The sequence below is a fragment of the Staurois parvus genome, unplaced genomic scaffold, assembly GCF_062004578.1.
Source record: "Staurois parvus isolate SC_StPar_1 unplaced genomic scaffold, SC_StPar_1.0 ptg000244l, whole genome shotgun sequence".
NCBI classification, from domain to species: domain Eukaryota; kingdom Metazoa; phylum Chordata; class Amphibia; order Anura; family Ranidae; genus Staurois; species Staurois parvus.
The window spans coordinates 5970040-5991978 of NW_028318040.1; the positions used below are offsets into that span (position 1 = coordinate 5970040).

The 21939-nt window shown below is 44.4% G+C and overlaps 1 protein-coding gene across 2 annotated transcripts in view; it reads left to right on the plus strand.

The window, feature by feature from the left end:
* Positions 1-21939, plus strand: part of CENPE (centromere protein E) — a 155892-nt gene that overhangs the window by 123573 nt on the left and 10380 nt on the right. For both annotated transcript variants that reach the window (XM_089680529.1, XM_089680528.1), the window contains 4 exons: positions 1225-1337; positions 6837-6934; positions 19180-19336; positions 20625-21163. In XM_089680529.1, coding sequence (XP_089536655.1) covers positions 1225-1337; positions 6837-6934; positions 19180-19336; positions 20625-21163 — 907 coding nt within the window. The remainder of the gene's footprint in view (positions 1-1224; positions 1338-6836; positions 6935-19179; positions 19337-20624; positions 21164-21939) is intronic.

The window sequence follows — 21939 nt, forward strand, 5'->3', positions numbered from 1 at the left end:
CGCTGATCACAACCATTACTAGTAAAAATAAAATAAAAATCCCAGTATATGTACCGCCATTTGTAAACGCTATAACTTTCACATAAACCAATTAATTTACACGTATTGGGATTTTTTTTTTTTTTTTTTTAGTAAAGACATGCAGCAGAATACATTTTGGCCTAAATTTATGACGAAATTTGCTTTTTTTAAAAACATTTTTTGCTGGACATGTTTATCCACTTGCCAACCGTGCTATAGCTGAATGACGGCTATAGCATGGTTGTCCAATTCTAGGAGGGCATCTCATGTTGTCACAGCATGAGGAAAGTACTGCTGATAACCGGCAATTGTCAGAGGACGGATCAGCACTGATGATCTGTGCCGCCCACCTGTGCTTAGTAGTGCCCCCCTCCCACCTGTGCCCAGCAGTGCCGTCAGTCAGTGCCACCCAGCAGTGCCGTCAGTTATTGCCGCCTATCAGTGCTGCCTATCAGTAAAGGAGACAATTACCTGTTTGCAAAATTTTATAATAAAAACAAAGAAAAAATTTAATTTTTTTGTTTATAGCACAAAAAATAAAACACCCAGCTGCGAGTAAATACCACCAAAAGAAAGCTCTATTTGTGTGAAAATAATTATAATGGGTACAGCCTTGCATGGCCGCGCAATTGTCATTCAAAGTGCAACAGCACTGAAAGCTGAAAATTGGCCTGGGCACGAAGGGGGAATTCGTGCCCAGTAGGCAAGTGGTCAATAGTAAAAAGCAAAAAATATTGTTTTGTTTTTATTTTTTCCGCTATAAAAAAACGACAATTTTGAGAAAAAAAAACAAACTGCACAGGCGAGCAAATACCACCGAAAGAAAGCTCTATTCATATGGGGGGAAAAAAGAACTTCAGTTTCCATTGGGTGCAGCGTTGCATGACTGCTCAATTGTCAGTTAAAGTAACGCAGCTCCATAATGCAAAAAATGGCCTGGTCAGGAAGGAGGGTAAATCAGGACGGCTAGTGGTTAAGCTATGGTGGTACAATACTGTACATATTGACAATCTTTAATAGTGCATAGATATACTAATCCGTGTGTTTTACCACACAGGTTATCTGGATATTTACATTGTTGCAAGTTTACGGTGTATGAGCTCTAAACTAGACTAGACGTTATGTTGTTGTACAGCATATGTCTTAACATTTTAAAGCCCAATTTCCACAGAAATATTAAGACTGCCTTTTTTTTCTCCAAAGGAAAAGGTGGCTCAAGGTGCAGCACCATACCAAGATGAACTTGACAGTCTTAAAAATCAAGTAGTAAAGTTTGAAATGGACAGAATAAAGATATCAAAGTCTACAGACCAGCAGTAAGTATATCAGTTTTTATTAAAGTTGCAGCAAATTAACCCCAATTTAAATTGTGCATGTATTACAAATGTTTGCTTAATATAATCATTCAGAAGGATAATTGTAATAAAGAATGCATGTGTGTTTTTTTTCTTTCTGATCCATCGAGGGACTCAAGTCATATTGTTAGGTTATACTGTTGCCTACAGGAGGATTGGACACTGGAAAACCAAAAATCTGTAGGCTAGCCCAGAATCACACCCTTCCTCTACCCAGTGTTCTAGTAGGAAAAAAATCCTTTTTCAGCTCTGCTGGGAAAGGTCTAACAGTATATAGCTAACTTGTTCCTAACCCTCAATTTTTTTCTTCAGTCAAGTTTCTTTGCTACATTGCTGCTTGAGTTGACCTCTACATGGCAACTATCCACATCAGCTTTTCCGCATCCTAGCTTTGGGTAGCTGTTCCCAGACCCCATTGGACTGAAACTGATCTTCAGACACTGGGGTCTGTGTTAGGCATTTTCCAGAACCTGATCTGGTAACAACTTAGCCACAAAGCACATTCCAGGTACAGAGTCACTGGTGTTTTACTCTTGCTCTCTCGGAAGACTCCATGAGTAGACTGAACAAGCTGAGCACCAGGAGCTATCCTGCTGTTTGCACTGCTGAGCATCTTTGACTTTCCTGCTTTACACTGTCTTTTCCATGAACTGCTGATGTCATCCATCAGATGGAGTGCTCTGCTTTTTCCCATCGCTCATCATAGAGAAAGAATTACCCTACTGCTGTTCCTGCTTATCAAAAGAGCCACGTGGAACTCCAGTGTGGTCCATTACTTGTTTGTCTAAAGTAAAATTGGTCACCTCAGGCCTTTAGACCCACGTCGACTACCAGCTGTCTAAGTGAGTACCTAAGGTCTTTGCCTTGTACCCTGAGCTAGTTGCATAACCGCAACATGGTTGCAATATATCTATCTTTACACAGTGGCAATGGGTTACCTCAGCTCACGCTGTCCTAAATATTCTGTGGATATTTACTCTGTACCTTCTGAGGGCATTGATGTCTGTAGTCTGGAATCTTGCTATGCTATAATTACATGGTCTAAATCATATGAACCAGTTTTAGCTCCGTTTGGGTGAGACTGCCTTGTCAGGGGCTTCTATTGCATTCACAAAAGACTGTTCAAATTCACCCACAACCTTGCAGGGTGCTGACCGCAGAGGCTCTAAGTGCACTCCTGTGTTGGTCTCTGATTTTCCCACAGTCTTAAGAGGAAGGGCCTTTTTCCATCCTCAGTCTCACTCTGATGAGATTGTCTTTGAAGTATAGTAAGAGACTGCGGTTCCTCAAATGCTAAAGACCATGTCTGCCCTTTTGTGATGTGACATGCACTACTCTGCAGCATCTCTGAAAAACCCAAGGCTGGAGACATCAGGCTTAACTTTAAAATGCAAAGACCTTTCCACTATGCCTGCTATTCGTGTTTTTCTTCCAACTGGACTCCAAGCACCTTGAAGGGTCCTGGATCCCCACCTGAGTGTGTTCTGGAGTTATTCCTCTTTGATAAGGAATTTGTTTATAGATCTTACCCCCACCTCTGACCGCCTACAATGCAGGTAGATACTTTCCTAAGCTCTCAGAAGTTATTGGCATGAAGGGGTCCTCCCCACTCATTTATCCGTGTTTGGGGGGGTTGCTAATCCTTGCAGATCCTTGGTTCTCTTGCCATTCAAGCATCTGGGTGCAGGTTTACAAACTAGTCCCTTGCCTCTTCAGGACATTCAGACGACCTCCTGTGAAGATAGTGGACAGCATTCCTCTGATGGGCTAATTGCTTTTGACATCCAGTTGGGTCAGGTATTGGTGCTGGAAACTGACCCTCATCTGTAGGCAAAATTAACCTTCATGGTTCTTTGGTAGGGGAGGCCTTAGCATGTGTGACCTCATGTCTTCTTCCTCTGCCATTAGCATGCCACTGTGCAACTGTGCAGGTCCTCTTGACAAACAGAGCCCTACTTTTCTGTTCTAAAGGGCTGTTCCTTTCATTCCCTATAAAAACGGAACCTCCTTTTCTCTGTTACCTTTGGCAGGGATAGTTCTGCCTTGGCTCCCCCTTCTTTCTTTTTCTATTTGGGGGCTGAGTATCCTGGAATCCAGTCCTCCTTGCTGCTCTTATTATTGCCTTTAATGAAATTTTCTTCACTTCCAACATCCTGCCAGGTAGCATAACCTATATAATTTTCCCCTCACATAGGGGAAGGTGTAAGCCATTGCATCTACAGCCATTCACCATGTCTTCCCTTGGGACCTGACCCCTCTTCTTTCAGGGAGGTCCCTCCTTGGTATTACTCCCTCTTCTTCGACCTGACTGCGTGGTTATCTTGCCTTTTTTATAGGACTTCTGTCCTTGGATAACAAGTCCATCTTTCACTGAGCAGATTCTCCCATTTTAAGGTCCAGTTCTCGGGCTTATGGAGCATCTAGCATCTGTCGTCCTCGCTTGTTAGAGCCACCATCTGATCTTTTGTTCATGTTTCCTTCCAAACCTGTTTGATTCCCAGGTGGCTATTTGAGTCTCTGCCATCGCTTGCTTCAGCTACAAGGTGCTTCTCCTGTTAACTGTTTGTTCATGTCAGCTGACCCTTTTTCCTATGCCTGGTTTCTGCTGGTGAACAGCCATCGTCTGCGGCTCACGATAAACTCCATCTCTGTAGGAGAGTTCATGACAGCAAGGAGGAACTGTTCCACTGATACATTCTTCCTTGAGAAATGTAAAATCATTAGTCAAAGACTCAGAGATGGAGGATACCCAGACTGGTGTATTGACCGAGACTATAGATTAGTGGAGGCCAAGTCCAGGGGGATAAGTATTTTTGTAGACAATGTTGGAAACCGGGTATGGGTGTGACTTTTGTCTCCTCCTACTCTGTAGAATATCACCAAATTATTGGCATTATCAATAGGAGTTTGCCAATTTTTTTGCATTCCAACCTAGTTCTATATAGAGCGTTGTCGGATGGTGTGATTTTTCTCTAGTCGTCGGGCTCCTGAACGGAATGTTGGTATCTGGTTATCTACTATGGGTTCTTTCAGATGTGGACTGAATACATGCAGATACTGCAGGGTGCATGTGGTTAGAAAGAGCTTTTTCTTTTGCGACCAATAAGGTTTAATTCATCAGTACATTAATTGTGACTTGACTTATGTTATATATCTCCTTGAATGTACAGCAGGCAAACTCCAGTATATTGGCAGCACTACGCGAGCATTGTGTACTCGTGTTGGGGAGCACTTTTGTAATGGTGGGAACCCCAAAGCACATAATATATTGCAAGCCTCCAGGTGCTTTCAGGAAGTGCATTGAGGGGATCTGAGATAATTTTGCTTTTTGTGGTATCGAGATAATTAAATCTAGCATTAGAGAGGGCAATAGGCATAGAAGACTTTGAGTGAGGTGTGGTGGATATTTGACCTGCACCCTGAGTGGTTTGAACCATAGGTGGGACATGGATCTGTACCTCAGATGAATGGTCTATTTTAAGTCCACATTTTATCCACTGATTTTGTTTTTTTTTTTCTTTATTTCATCTATATAATGTCATTGATTCTAGGTGTGCTCTGATGCAATGTTTTTCTATGAAGGGATGTTTGAAGTGGGCTTGTACATATTGTGTTTTCCAAGTTCCATGCCATATCTCTGTTTAATGCTGTGGCTTGTGTTTTTTTTATATTTGTTTTTACTTTTTTTTTTTTTTTTTTTTCATTTATGTGTGTCCAATATGTGCTTTTGCCTTCAATTGGAGTCAGCAATTGAACTTATATGGTTTTTTAATTACACACTTGAGTATTGAGTACTATTTAAACTGTTCATTGTTAGTATGTGTCAGTCATGCTTAGGGCCATAATTGGCAAAAACGCATTGCCATCTTGTGGCTGTTATTATGCACACCTGTTGAATAATGTCCGTGTTTGCGGAGATTATATCATGGTGCTGGCTTTCTATGATGGGTTGTTGCCCATCCCTCAATATATTGCTTGGGGACATCCCATGGTCTATGAATCCATTTCTGTGTACAGTACTGTATTATAAAAATAGGAATTTTGACATACAATACCTGTAAATTCCATTCCTGGAATACAGTACAGAACACAGGTTCCTTCAGTCAACTGAACGCAACAACATATAACCTGTACTCCAAGAATTTATAAGTGGAATTTAAAAAAAATATATATGTAATAGTTTTTGTTGTGGGGTGTATTCATTTTTCATCAACAAATTTTGAGCAAAACTGAAGATTTTGTAATCCAAGTTGTAATATTAACCTTACTTTTGTGTAATGAGCTAAACAAATGTTCTATAAAACTCAGTTTTGTCAAAATTTTGGAAATTGTCCTTGTGTTGATTGAGATGTTTATTAAAATCTTACTTTTCAAAAGGTAGGTGTGTGTGTGTGTGTGTGTGTGTGTGTGTGTGTTTTTTGCACAACATAAAATAGTTTTCTTGGAGTTCATTGATTCATCAGAAATACTGCTACAGGGCAGCACAGGTGCGCAAAATCACATGTGTATATATACATGGTTTTACAATTCCTGGAAAGGGGCGCATGCAAGCTCTACGCACGCCACTATTCCTCTCTGACGGGAAGGAGAACTGTTCTGTTTACTAACCGTTCTCCTCCCTGTCAGCTCAGGCCATCCAAAGCAGTGTGATTACAGTGAAGCACACTAACACAGCTCCCTAGTAAAACACTCCCAGCACACAGTTGACCCACCTCATGTTAACCCCTTGCTGCCCAGTGCCATTAGTACAGTGTCAGTGCTTTTTTTTTTTAGCACTGATCACTATATTGGTGTCACTGAGGATGTCAGTGACACCAAGTCAGTTCCCCCCCAGTGTCAGAATGTCTGCCGCAGTCCCGCTATAAGTCGCTGATCGCTGTCCTTGCTAGTAAACCTTAAAAAAAAAAATCCCAGTATATTTACCGCCATTTGTAAACACTATAACTGTCACGTAAACCAATTAATTTACACATATTGGGATTTTTTTTTTGTAGCAGAATACATTTTTTTTTAACTTCTTTACTGGGCATGTTTAATACCAAAAGTCAAAAATATATATTATTATTTTTTTTCTCCAAAATTTTGTGGGTTTTTTTTGTTTTTTTTTTTGTTTTTTTTTTCATTTGGATGCAGCGTTGCATGACTGCACAATTGGCAGTTAAAGTAACGCAACGCCATAACGCAAATAATAGCCTGGTCAGGAATGGGGGTAAATCTTCTGGAGGGCAAGTGATTAAAACACTCAGGTCTCAACATGCTCTTGGTACTGTTTGCTACAAATGGAGGCACGCTGGATAAAAAAGATGTAATTCATATTTTATTTGCCAATGTCTAATCTTCCTATAGTTGGCAATATAATCAAACAGTATGATTTCTTGTGAAAAAGGTTTTACATTGAGTACAAAAATCCTATTTTCTTTTTATTTCATCTCATAATATTACTTTTTTTTCTTGATACAGCATAGCTTCCTTAAAGTCTTGTCTTGAATACAAGGAAGAATGCTTAAGGAAGTTGAAAGAACAACTCAGAAGATCACAAAAAGATACTGATACTACCAGTACGTAAGAATATATATATATATATTTTAAACTGTTTATTGAGCTAAGAGAATACTTCTTTTTACAGAATCTTTACATATGTGACAATAGTATCCACGGCTAAAATGAGTCCCGTGGAATTATTTTGCAAATCTACAAAAGAAAAGCTGGTCAGAATATAGATGGGACCACTTAGAGGGAAGGACCCAAGTGATTGATTTTACACTTCTGTGTACTATGGTATGGCTAGCAAAGTGTATTATTCAGGTTGTTGGTGAATGTTGGCTAACCACTAGATCCCAGATTTTCTGATATTTAGGAGGGGGGTTTGAGTAATCATATTTTTTCCAAGATGGCGTCCGGAGCGGCCGCATGATCGCCAGCTCCGGCAGCGGGCTCTGGAACCCCACCAGAGGTCCTGCCGACACCCTGGAGGGGTGCTTGGGCGCTCAATCCCTCCGGCAGAGTTTCGACGACCTGTGGCATACCGCGGCCTGTGAAGCCACGGTCTTTCCTGCTGGCCGCTGCGACGAACCGAGACGCCGCTGCTCTTCTCCAGTGAGAGGGGGAAGCAGCCATCACCCCCACCGAAGCTGCCACCACCAACACAGGTACCCAGGGAAGGCACCGCCACAGGGAGGGAGAGCCCCTACCTCCTGCTCCCATCTATCCTGCCTACACTAACACTAACAGGGAAAGCCATCAGCTCCTGTCCTGCCTACACCATTAGGGGATGCCACCAGCACCGCATCCGCCAACCCTCATCCTTCTACCTGTGACTTCCACCTGGACCCTTAACCCAGCAAAGCAAGTCTCCGCAAGAGCACGCGCACCCTCCCTCAAGATACAGCCACACAACGCTCCTGATCCAACCACTCACGCCGACCCCAACCCAGATTTACCCAAAGGACAAGAAACAGCCGCACAACGCTCCAGATCCGACCACCCTGAGACCACTCACACCGACCCCAGCTCAACTTGACTTAAAGACTAGAACCCTAGATGTAAGACACCACAACGAGAAACCCCACTGCACGCCAGACTGTCTAAAACCAAGCACCCCTGGCAACCATCCATCCACACCCGATCCCCTCTCCCTACTCCCCTAAACTCCAGCTACCGGAAGGCACAGCAACGAGATACGCCACTGCACACTGGACTATCGGCAGCCAAACCTCCCACCACTCCTGTCCGCCACCCCGTGCACCTCCTTAAAATGCCTCTTCCACTCCTCCTTCTCATATTCCTCTCCTCCGTTCCCAAAATCTATTCTCTATACCCCTCTGCTCCTCCCAAACAACTGTATATTGTGTCCTCACTGCTTCCTTCACCCCTCTACAGCACCCACCACCTTCTCCCACTGACCCGAACACCTCCACTGGTAAACTTATGCGCTCCTGCACATCCCGCTCCCATGCCACCTTTCTCACCCTTCTTCTCCTAACTGTGGGAGACATCTCCCCGAACCCTGGCCCTCCACCATCTCGCTCACCCACACAGCACCCTCCCACTTCCAAGTCCTGCCGCAACCCCCTCAACCTAGTATCTGTCCCCCTGCTCCCTAAAACCCCCCCCCCCCCCCGTTTTCGTGTGCACTCCTGAACACCCGATCGGTGTGCAACAAGCTCACCGGCATCCACAACTTCTTTGTTTCCCGCTCCCTCAACCTCCTTGCGATCACGGAAACCTGAATCTAGGCCACTGACTCTACCTCCCCTGCTGCACTCTCCTATGGAGGTCTCATCTGGACCCACTCACCCAGACCCAACGGTCGTAAAGGTGGTGGGGTTGGTCTGCTCCTGTCACCGCAGAGCACCTTCCAAGTCCTCCCAAACCCCCCCTCTCTATGCTTCTCCTTCGAGGCCCACTGCATCCGACTATTCTCCCCAACCCCCCTGAAGACAGCCTCCTAGACCCGTATCCTGCTTCCTTGATGACTTTTCCGCCTGGCTACCCTTCTTTCTCTCCTCCGAGCTACCCACAATCATCCTTGGGGATTTCAACATCCCTGTCAACATCGACAACCCGGCCACATCCCAACTCCTCAACTTAACCTCCTCCTTTGCACTCGCACAGTGCATACAATCCAGCACCCACTCCGATGGAAATATCCTGGACCTTGTCTTCTCCCACCTCTGTGCTCCCCACAACCTCACAAACACCTCCTTCCCTCTTTCTGACCACAACCTTATTACCTTCACTGTCTCCTCATCCTCCAACACCTACCCCTCCAAGTGTCATACTACTACCAGCCGAAACCTCTGCAACCTGGACCCTGCCCCCCTCCACTCTGCAGCTGATCAACTCCACGACAGCATCCTCCCCCTGTCCTGCCCCGACCTGGCTATGACTGCCTATAACAACTCACTGTCAACCGCCTTTGACTCACTAGTGCCTTTAATCACACGAAACATCAGACCCCGACCGCTCCAGCCCTGGCAGACTGATCACACCAAAACTGGAGCGACTATGGCGCAAAACCAGATCCCAACAAGCCTTCACCCACTATAAATCTGCCTTCCACACCTACACCTCCTCCCTCCACACTGCCAAACATGCCTACTTCCTGACCCTCATCAAGACCCTCTCCTCCAATCCTCGCCGACTCTTCACCACCTTTAACTCTCTGTTCTCTCCCCCCCCACCTCCACCCAGCACCTCACTCACCGCCCTTGAGATTGCCAATAACTTCAAAAACAAGATTTACACAATTCGCAGGGACATCGCCGCTGCTCAAACTCCCTCCAAACCCGTCCCCTCTCACACAGCTACCCCCTCATCACCCCTCGGCCTCGCCACTGCTCTGACCTCCATCCCACCTAACATTCCTCACACTGAAGCCCCCTCAACACTCCACACCTTCGACCTTACTACCATCGAGGAGGTCACCAAGGTCTTCTCTGATGCCCGTCTCACCACCTGCCCCCTCCACCCTATCCCCTCACAACTCCTACGACCTCCCTCCCCCTCCATCCTACGCTCCCTCACCCACATCTTTAATCTCTCCCTCTCTTCGGCGCATTCCCCTCCCCTCTAAAGCACGCGCACATCACTCCCATACTTAAAAAGCCCTCCCTGGACCCCAATGACCCGAACAACCTCAGACCCATCTCCCTGCTCCCATTCACATCCAAACTCGAGCGCTTAGTCTACAATCGCCTAAGCTCTCACCTCAACGACAACAACCTCCTCGATCCCCTACAGTCCGGCTTCCTTCCCCTACACTCCAGCAAAAGTGCCTTACTCAAACTCTCCAACGACCTTATAACCACCAAAGCTAATGGCCACTATTCAGTGCTCCTACTCCTCAACCTCTCCGTGGCCTTCGACACAGTCGACCACCCCCTCCTCCTCAAAAAAAACTACACTCCCTCGGCCTCAGAGATTCCGCTCTCTCCTGGTTCTCGTCCTACCTATCACAACGCTCCTTCAGCGTTGGCTATAACGCTACCACCTCCCCCTCACTCCCCCTCTCTGTTGGGGTCCCTCAAGGTTCTGTCCTCGGGCCCCTTCTCGTCTCCATCTATACCTCCTTCCTTGGCCAGCTCATACGCTCTCATGGCTTCAACTACCACCTCTATGCTGATGATACATAAATCTATCACTCAACCACTCGCCTCACCCCCTCAGTCTCTGCCCGAATCACAAACCTACTAAACGACATATCAAACTGGATGTTGCTCCACTTCCTTGAACTGAACCTCTCCAAAACCGAGCTCCTAGTCTTCCCCCCTAGCCCGCACACCACCCCCTAATGACTTCTCCATCACGTCCAACAATGCCACTATCGGGCCCGCCCCGCAGGCCAGAGTACTTGGTGTCATTCTGGACTCCAACCTATCCTTCCAGCCCCAAGTCCAATCACTAACAAACTCATGCAGACTCCACCTCCGCAACATCGCCAAAATCCGCACGTTCCTAACCCCAGAAACCACTAAACAGCTCATCCACTCCCTCATCATATCATGACTGGACTACTGCAACTCCCTCCTCACTGGCCTGCCTGGCTACAGGCTATCCCCGCTTCAGTCGATCCTGAATACGGCAGCCAGACTCATTCACCTTACCAACCGCTCCGTTTCCGCCACCCCCCTCTGCCAATCCCTCCACTGGCTTCTGATTGCACAACTGATCAAATTCAAAATCCTAACACTGATGTACAAAGCTGTCCATCATTCTGCCCCAAATTACATCACCAACCTAATATCCAAGTACCACCCAACACACACACTCCGCTCCTCACAAGACCTCCTTCTCTCTAGTTCCCTGGTCTCCTCCCATGCACGCCTCCAGGATTTCTCCAGGGCGTCACCCATCCTCTGGAACTCCCTACCCCAATCCATCAGACTATCACCTACTCTCCTCACCTTTAGACGCACCCTGAAAACCCACCTCTTCAGGGAAGCCTACCCCACCCCCTGCTAATTGCCGACTTCCACTCCTCCTACCACTCCATTCCCCACAGCTATCTCCTCCTGTACCACTATCCCCTCCCTCCTAGTTTGTAAGCTCGAAGGAGCAGGGCCCTCGAACCCCTCGTGTATCACATTGTGTTGTTATTGTACTGTCGCATGTTCTGTCTCCCTTTGTAATGTACAGTGCTGAGCGAACTGTTGGCGCTTTATAAATGCTGTATTATAATAATAAATAACCACAGGGAAGAACTTTATTAGGTAAAGTAGATCAGTCAAATGCTAACTATACCCTTACCTGCTCCCACCCCATTTATAAGCCCTATACTAACTAACCTGTAAAGAAAAGATACCTATACTTGCCTATTCTGACTCCGGTCTGGTCACATGATAGCCACCCCCCCCCCCCCCCCTCCCAGGAGCAGGTTTAAGTATAGTTAGTGTTTTACTGGACTTCCATTTTAATGAAAGCCATTGGGCCACCATGGGAGGGGGTGGGGGTGATTGCAGTCATCTTGCGGACCCTAAATAAGGATTACCTTACAAAACTCTGGTATATTGTGGCCACTGCTCTTCATATGCCTAGTATACAGAGTTCAAAATTGCACAATGTAGGAATTAGCAACATGTAGGTCAACCACTTGAGACCAATAAATGGATATTACCAGGTGGGGCCAAAGTGACTATACAAAATCTACCTGTGGGTGAGTAAATTACAGGCAATTAGCGGTATTCTATAACCTACTGTATAAAGGAAAACTCCACGATTGGAAGTGTACAAAAAGAGTAGCCAGCACTAAGATCTAGGATACCAAATCCTCAAAACTGTTGCGAAAAAAGTGCAGTGCTTTAAGACATAAATATTGTGTAATAGAAAACCGGTATCTATGCTATAAGTGTCCATGTATGAGAACAAAGGTGCAGAACGAAAGCTAGAGTCCCAAGTGTCCTTGGAACAAAATAAATCCAGAATCCATTCCTCAGCAATGTTTTTCCACCATATAAATATACCAGATGCTTCATTCATTACGTGATCACCTTATGAGCACATAGTGCCTTACCAGAAGTAAGTATGTGGCCATGTATGAGGATATGGTCATAAAACACTCAAAGAATGTAAACGTCTGGCTCCTTTAGTACTCAAACAACCCATTCTATGTAGGCAGGTGGGAGAAATGTATGTCTGAGAAACTATATACAACTAAATAAGTTTTTAATTGCTGATGGGACTAAGGTAAGAGGAACAAATATTATCCCATTATTCTTGTAACATGCTTGGGAATACGGGGATAGCCATTTAGCTTTAACTGCCTATTGTGCCTTTTTAATTTGGTATGAAGGAAGTGTGAATATAGATTAGAAATCTAACATTTAGGCCCCTCCGATTTTATCATGCCCATCAATGAATGTGTAGAAATATATGCCTCCTGACCTCTAAACTGCACCCTCAGTTTGTCTTGCAAGTAGCCTCCTGCTAATCATCTGAGAGTAGTTATTCCATATGATATCCAGACTGATATGTCTGAACTGTCTCATATTAAAGCGGTTGTAAAGGCTCAAGGTTTTTTTACCTTCATGCATTCTATTTTTCTTTTACAAAGAATTTTATTATAGAATAGGAAACAGCAGAGAATTAGTCAAGAACATATGCAATGACCAGCAGGAATATAACATACAAAAGATTTGATGGATAATACAGAATATGTACTGATGAGAAAACATGAAAATAAACTGCGTACATAAGTGCTGTACAGAAAGAAAAGACAATAAATTGCAAAAATGATAGACATTTAGAGACTAATAACATAATAAACTCTCAGGAAAAATTGTTGCAGAATCAACATACAGAATGCGAGATGAATAGGAGAAAGAGCCTCTCTGAGTACAGAGAGGTACTTAACACGCAGGGCTCTCAAAGGAGTCCAGCACATGGGTGCAGTATTGCTGGTACGGGACTCAAAACAGGAATCACAATCAGCACAAATAACCTGACTAGACAAGGGGAAAGAAAGGAGCGAAGAGAAAGGAGACAAATAGATACCAACAACAACAAAAAAAAAAAAGGGGGGGGGGCTCCAGGGGGACCGCGGCAGAGAAAAGAAAAAGAAATAAAGCTGGTATATAGGTTTTGTATCGACAAGAGGGACTGGTCGAATCTTGACGGTTGAGCTATATCAAGCCAAGGACGCCATGTCTGTAAAAATTTTGTATGGGTGTCTAACAGTATAGCTGTCAACTTTTCATTCACCATTATAAAGTTCATTCGGTTTTTGACAGCCTCGAAGTTGAGGAGGGGAGTCTTCCAAGCTCTCGCAATCGTCAGCTTGGTGGCCATGAACAAGTGCTATGCCAGAAGACGTTCAGGATGAAGTAGGCCCACTAATGGTTTAAATAACAGCGCTTCGTACGGGTTGCGTTTTAATGTCTGTGTGGAACATAGTGCGGAGAAGGGCATAAACTCTGATCCACAATCTACACACCTTGGGGCAAGTCCACCAAATATGGACCATGGTACCCGTCTGCTGACAACCTCGAAAGCTAGTCAGGGAAAATGTGGGAACGAGCCAGATGAGCAGGCGTGTAATACCATCTATAAAGAACCTTGTATGTGTTTTCTAGAATAACATTCCTAGAACATTTGGATAATTGTTGAGTCATGATCCGCCAATCCTGCTGATCTAGAGTGCCCCCAAGTTCCGACTGCCAGCGCTGATGATAACAATGGACTGGAGGAGTTCTGTGAGAAATAATGGAAGAGTAGACCAGGGAAATTAAGCCCGGAGCATGGGGTCTATGTCTACATTGACTTTCAAAGGGGTCAACCTGTAGGGTCCCGAACGTGTCTGTACTAAAGTACTGATAAAGTGGTGGAGTTGAAGGTATCCAAAATGTTCCTGCAATGGGATATTGTAAGAAGAGCGCAGAGTTTCAAAGGCAAGTATCCAAGTGGGAGAGAGCATGGAATGAATATCATGGAAGCCATTTGCTTGCCACCAAGCAAACTGTCCAGGATTGTCTCGACCTGGGGGAAATAATGGTTTGTGTAGCAATCGTAGTAACGGTAGATGAGCAGAAATGAGGCCAGCAGAATATTTAATGGAGTCCCAAAGATGGAGCGTTCGCATCAATGACGGACTAAGGGATGAGGGTCGATGAGTAGAAGGAAGCCATGGTAAAGAAGAGAGTGGAATCGGGTGGGAGTCCATCAAGTCTACAGTAGCCCACAAGGGAAAATGGTGAGATGCATGGAGGTGGGCTAAGGGGGCAATATTGACCGCCAGATAGTAAGACTGAAGGTTCGGGACAGATAACCCACCCTCGATCTTACGAGCAAATAAGGTTTGTTTACTGATTCTGGGTCGACAGGAACTCCAGATGAAAGACAGGAGTTTTCGCTGGTGAGTACGCAATATATGTGAAGGAACAGGGACTGGTAAAACTCGAAACACGTACAATAATTTGGGAAGGTAAGTCATGCGGACCGCATTGATTCTACCGAACCACGAAAGCGGATGAGACCAGGAGGACAACTCCGTCAAGTCATTAAAAACAGTGGGGAAATTAGCCCGGTAAAGTCCTTCGTAAGTCGGAGTAAGCTTGATTCCTAAATGCGGCAAGGCAGAAAGCCATTGAAAAGGGAACGAATGTTTCAGAGTCTCCATAAATGATGGTGAGAGGGTAATCGACATCGCTTTGGACTTGGCAGGGTTAACATGGAGGCCTGAGAGAACTGCAAAGGAATCCAAAACCGCAAGTAAGTTTGGCAAAGTAACCCTCGGGTTCGCAACCGATAACAATATATCGTCTGCGAACATAGATAACTTGTGTTGGGAACCAGCTACATCCATTCCCTTAATATCAGGATGTATACGAATGGCTTCCGCCAACGGTTCCAAAGCCAAGATAAATAGTATGGGAGAGAGTGGGCAACCTTGTCTAGTTCCCCTGCCAATTGAAAACGTTGACTCAAAACCATAATATTTGAGTTTTGCTTGAGGGGATGTATATAGCGAGGAAATCCAACGCAAGAACGAGGGACCAAAGCCAAAATGGAGGACCGACATGAGATAAGGCCAGGACAAGGTGTCAAAGGCCTTATTGATGTCTAGAGATAGGAGCATCGTTTCAATTTTGCAAGTATGGGCAAAATGTTGTAACTGTATAATACGTCTGATGGCATCTCCGGCTTGTCTGTGGGGGACAAAACCCACCTGGTCCTTCTTAATCAAGCGAGAAAGGAAAGAATTCAAACGAGTGGCTACGATCTTAGTGAGGATTTTCATGTCAATGTTAATAAGAGAAATTGGTCTGTAATTTGCCCAGGACGAATGATCCCAATTGGGTTTGGGGATCATAACCACGTTCGCAGTCAAAGAGTCAGGGGAAAAGTTTGCACCTCCCTTCACCGCATTGAACATAGCGGCAAGGTGAGGGGCAAGCACATCAGCCAATTTTTTGTAATATGAAGCAGTGTATCCATCTGCACCTGCCCGTCTTCAGATCTGCAATGCATTGCAGAACTTCCGATACTTGAATATCACGTTCCATCAGGTCCTTATGGGCCTGGGTCAAAGTAGGTAAGGACAAATGAGATAGAAAGTCACAGATAGATTGGGGATCAGCCCGTGTAGGATCCACATAAAGTCTGGCTAATCGATGCCGGAACTCCTCCAATACCGCTACAGAATTACTGGTGAGAACATTCTGATGAGTGCGTAGAGAATTCGGTTTAGGATGGTGCACGAAAGAGCGCAATCTACGTGCTAACATGGAATTTGGTTTATTTGCTTTACTATACCATTTCTGGCGTGTCCATCGCAAAGAGCGCTCAGCCTCATCAGTCAAACAGAGATCTAGTTCCAGGCGAGCCTGATCTAACAACCTATGGTACGATGGGGTAAGCTTCCCACAACGTCAGCGAAGAAGAGACAGAACCCGAGTTTAGCTGAAAATATTCTTGGGATTTACGCACTAGTTCCGCCTGAATCTCCTTTAGTGAAAGTAGAGAGTCATTCATAATCCAAGAGGAGTAGGATGGCTTACAGAGGGAGATCGACAAACCACCAAAATGGGGTCATGATCGGACCATGGAACCGTGAGGAAAGAGACGGAGCGTACTAAGGAAAGATGTTTACGCAACACAAAAGCATGGTCAATTGTTGAATGAGAATGATGAGGGTGAGAATAGTAAGTATAATCTTTTTCCCGGGGGTGGAATTCACGCCATAGATCTACCAGGTCATGGTTACTTAACGTACGGGTGAAGGATTTGGCCAACGTGGAATAATTAGAGTTTTCTGCAGGGTATTTTCTAGGGATGGGTTTAATACTAAATTGGAATCTCCTGCCAGCAGAAGAGTACCCCGTTGATGGACAGCCAGGAGGGAGCAGATATGTGATAGAAAGGGTCCAGGGTAAACATTGGGAGCATAATAGGTTAGTATTGTAACATCGATACCCTGAATCATGCCCTGTAATAAAAGATACCTGCCGCTTGGATCAGCAATACGCTTCACACAAACAAATGGTGTTTTGCTGTGAAAAGCAACAAGGACTCCCCTTTGTTTAGTAGGGCCAGTAGCCTAAAAAACCTGAGGGTAACGTGCATCGAAATATTTAGGGGCAGAGATATTTGAAAAATGAGTTTCCTGCAGACAAGCAATGTCGACATGGCGAGCCCAGAGAAACTTAAATATCTTAACCCGTTTTTGCGGAGAGTTCATGCCCTGAACATGCAAGGATAACCAGTTTAGCGACATGGCAATCGGAAGGGAACAAGATCATCTCCCCTACGATCCCCGAGAGCCCTTAAAAAAAATTTATAAAAACACTAAACGCACATGACAAAAAACAGAGAAAAAAAGACAGGAAAAAAGGAAGAAAACAAGAAACCATCTGGTATACGAGCAATATTCATATGAAACAGTAAGATTAGCACAAACCTCTTAATAATCCACTGTGGGTGAAATACCCACAAAAAGGCTGGATAACGGGCAGGACACCAATCCAGTTCACTAACCAGCTTGAAGGGGGACACCATAGTCCACTGGAACTACTCGGCTCATATAAGGCAAGAAAATACCAAACAATTTAGGCTAATAAACCCAGGAACAATTGACCTATAGATGGCTAGTAAGGCAATAGGAAACTTAGTAGGCTAGAATTTCAAAAATGAAGAAGCTCCAAAATAGCCGGAGGGGTGAAACTGCCCACGGGACCGCCCAGTGAGCTGAGTCACACCCGCGGCCTGAGATCCGTCGCCAGATCCGCCCATCAACTATGACATAAGTAGAAGCATCTACACAGAACTAACATGGTTATTTAGGCACTAGCCGCTGTGGAGAAAGTGCTACAAGGCATAACTGCATAGGAACACATATGGGTGATGTCGCCTGCATCTTCACAGGGAGATCACTTGGTCATCTTCCCCGATTACGTGTGCGTGTCCCCCGACAGGGTTGCTTTCACATAAGAGCCATTGCTGCGGAACACATCATGCATCCCGCCGCAACCAATAAATTGTAGAAAAGATTATTACACTGGGTAGGGAGGAATAGATACAGGCAGCTGATGTAACTGTAGTGGTACCCTCCATAGAGTGATGATGAAATCCCAGGTAGAACGAGTGTAGGCCCCAAGATCTCAGCAGCCGGTGGGGCGCGAGGATCTGCGACAATCAAGCCAGGTGGTCAACAACAATGAAGGCCTGTCAGGGGGGGGCAACAAAAGCCCCTAATTCACCCTCTATGGAAGGGGGGCTGATGTGTGGAGTCTCCACCCCTATCAAGGGCCGCTCATTCACTTCAATGGGCCTCCGAGCCCTATTGGAATCCAAGTAGGCCTGGTGTGATCCCCGGGACCAACACAGAAGCCAGGGGGATTCACACAGGCTGGCCCTATAGCAGGGGGCCGGAGGGCAGAGCGGCAGCCTCGCGTTCCGGCCACAGCAGCAAGAAAGACCGTGGCTTCACACGCCGCGGTAGGCCGCAACTCGTCCGGAGCTCCGAATGGCCGGAGGGGGGATGAGAACGTCCGGTGCCCCCCCTCCTTAGATGTCAGGCAGGGTCCACAGAGCCTCCGGTGGCCGTGCAAGGCCCGCTGTCACCTGGATGGCAGCGGATTCAACTTCAGGGCGCCAGAGCTCAGGAACAGACATCCGCTCCGGTCGCCATCTTGGACACTCCCCCCCCATGCATTCTATTTTTCAATGAACTACCACCACGCTGTGGAGCCCCATGGTAGTTCATTGAAGCTTCCTGTCAGAATATTTACTTGGCTGTACATCCCTGTACGACAAGCAGATATTCTGACAAGTCTGCAGGAGACCTGCATGGCATCAGTGATCTACTGATCGCTGGTGCAATGCTTTCCAGGCTCCTTTGGACAAAAATAATAAATGCGCATATTTTTGCCTGCAAAAAAAGTGCATTTATCATATTTGTCCAAAAGGTGAATTTATCCTTTAAGGATTTAAAGAAAATCTGTAAAGAAGAATAGACCAAAATCCCTCCTGAAATGTGTGCAAACCCGGTAACCAACTACAAGAAATGTCTTACCTCTGTGCTTGCCAACAAGGGTTTCTCCACCAAGTACTAAGTCATGTTTTGCTTGGAGATCAAATACTTTTTTTCCTCACTGAACTGTAACTCAAGTTATAACCTTTGTTATTGTACTTTTTCTGGATTTTTGGTAGATATTCTGTCTCTATCATTTTAAAATACACCTTTGCTAAAAATTCTAGACCCTTCATTTCTTTGTAAGTGGGCAAACTTACAAAATCTGCAATAGATCAAATAATTGCACCACTGTATCTGTTAAGGCTTTATTCATATTACTGTTTATTATTTTCACAGTTTGTTCTGACAACAATGGCTCCACATCATATCCTTTGACCTGCGGTGGTGGTAGTGGCATTGTGCAGAGTACAGCAATGCTTGTGTTTCAATCAGAAAATGCTGCTTTGAAAAGAGAAATTACCATCTACAAGAAAAAGTGCCATCAGTTATCAAGGTAAAAGTGGCTTGATTACCCTTTGCCATCTTCCGGTCCGGCCCTTGCCCATAAACGGCCAGACAGGAGCATTGCCCATGCAGGCGGACCTTTCTAAGCATCCCCCCGCAATCATTGCCTGGGCGCGCTCCCTGGGACACAGCGGAATATGGATCACTGTACAGGACCACTGTGTGAGGTCCCGATTCATGTGATCAGTGATTGGCCAATCAGTGATCACATGAACAGTAGTAAACAATGATCACTTCCTGACATTTTTTACTACTTAAATCTGTGAATGATCAGAGGTCACATGGTACAAGGCTATTCAAAACAGCCTTGTACCATGTGACAAGCTGTGACCAATCACAGCTCTCACAGTATTTTTCAATGGCTGCAGGAATGAGAAATTGTTTTTACAGACTTTATGGGTGTAAAAGCAATCGGTGTTAAAAAAAAAAAAAAAAAAAAAAACTTCCTCACCCCCGCAAGTAGTACAGTGTCATTATGGTGACACTGTACTGCTAGGGTGACAGTATGTGTAAAAAAAACAAATATAAAAGAAATTTGAAAAATTATTTTAAATTTTTTTTTTTTTTTTTTTTAATAAAAAAAACTGATTTGGGTTATTCCTTTTTTTTTTTTTTTTTTTTTTTTTAAATTTTGGGTCTTTTTCATTTATGTAGTAAAAAAATAAAAACCCCAGTGATGAATAAATACCACCAAAAAGAAAGTTTTATCTGTCGCAAAAAAATGCTGAAAATTTCATTTGGGTACAGTGTTGCATGATTGTGCAATTGTCATTCAAAGTGTGATGGCGCTGAAAATTGGCCTGGACTTGAAAGGGGTGAAAGTGTCCGGACGTGAAGTGGTTAAGAGTATGGCCAAAGCTCTTTCGGTAGTGAAGATAGGCTTAGAATGGGGTGGGAGAAGACTTAACTATAATTAGTATTTGACTGGACTGCTACTTTAACAGGGATACGGAAAAAAAAAACAGTGCAAAATTTCCCATATCTAAGGGAAACCCCTCCCCAGCTGGCAGAGGTGTATGTTATAACACACATTGTGCTGACAGATATGGAGGCCAGGCTGGACTTAGAAAACCCAGAATGGTTTGCAAGTTAGTGCCCTATATTATGATTTTTTTTATACAAATATTTAAAACCTCACTTTCTACAAGACAAACAAAAACTTTACCATTTTAATGTAACTTCTTAAGGGTTGCAGTATATTTTGATAATTCATTCATAAAGCGGTTCAGTTAACTTTTTTTTTTTTCGTTTTTCTTTTTTTCCTTTTTTTCTTTAAGGAACACATCCAGTCGAGAGGAAGAGGTTAAACTAAAAGAAAAAAGTGTGGAAACTCCTTCCAATTTGTTTAGTTCATTAACAGACACATCACAAAACAGCTGTGACCTATACAAACAAGCCACTGTCTCGCCACACAAATCTGACATTCCACCCAGCCATATACTATCACCTGGAAAGACTGGAATGCACAGAAGACGTGCAGTGTCCCCCAGAAGCAAGATACACTTGCCTAAACCTCAAGTGATTTCCCCAAGCAAGACCTGCTTACCCAAACCTCAAGTGATGTCTCCAAACAAGACTTTAAGGCACAGTGTTCCTGCCTCATCTCCTGGAAAAACTGGGATGAATAGAAAGCGTGCTGTGTCACCATTAAGAACTGAAGGACAGTTGTTCAGTAACTTGACTGTATCTCCTTGCAAAAAGAACAGTTTGCCAGAACCTGCAGACTTGCCTAAAGATAAATTCTTTGAATGGTCCAAATCTTTGCCTTATTGTCCTTCTAAGTTTTTCGACAACTCCACACTTGGCACTTTACCAGGTAATGATGGCTATGGTTATCATCTTGAAATTTCGTAGTATAGTCCACTGTATGACTTAGCATTCTTAGTATGGCTTAGCATTTCCAGCTGTATGTGTTTAGATAGTCTGCTGAGATGCCTTGGCAGGTCAAATATTGGCTGTGGGCTTCTTCCAACATTTGCTCACTCATATTGGGGGTGTGTTGTGGCCTAGTTTGGAAGATCTTCACATAGCCCTGATTTTACCCCTCCTTTACATTCATTGTCTTGGTCTAACTGGCAACCTTTTTTTTTTTTTTCTCAATGGCTGACTTAATTGTTTTGTGATGCCTAGGTGAACAGATTACCGGTCGCTTTTCTAACCATTTTAGAATAATAGTCAACACTGATGGGAAGCTTTGGTTGCACAGAATTAGTCTTGCAATGAATCTTGGGGCTTGGGGGCCTAGCATGACACTAATAAGAGACTATCAGAATTATTCTCAGTCTGGGAATTTTACCCTCTGTAAAAGCAATTGATCTTCCCGATGTCCTAAGAAAAAAAAACTAAGATTATGCCTTCCAGGATAATGCTAAAACTGCCTTTTCCTTCCTAAGCTTGTGGAAAATAGCCCACAAGTGAAGCAACACTGCCATGCTATGGTGTCCCCAGTGATCACTCTGAGAAATCTCAATGAATCGGAGTATCACCTATAATATATAAACATGCAGAGAAAACGTGCAGTAAACCGTGATTCTGACAAAGGTTTGTAGATTTATTAAACTGATATAAGGGCCGTATTTTCTGATCGGAAAG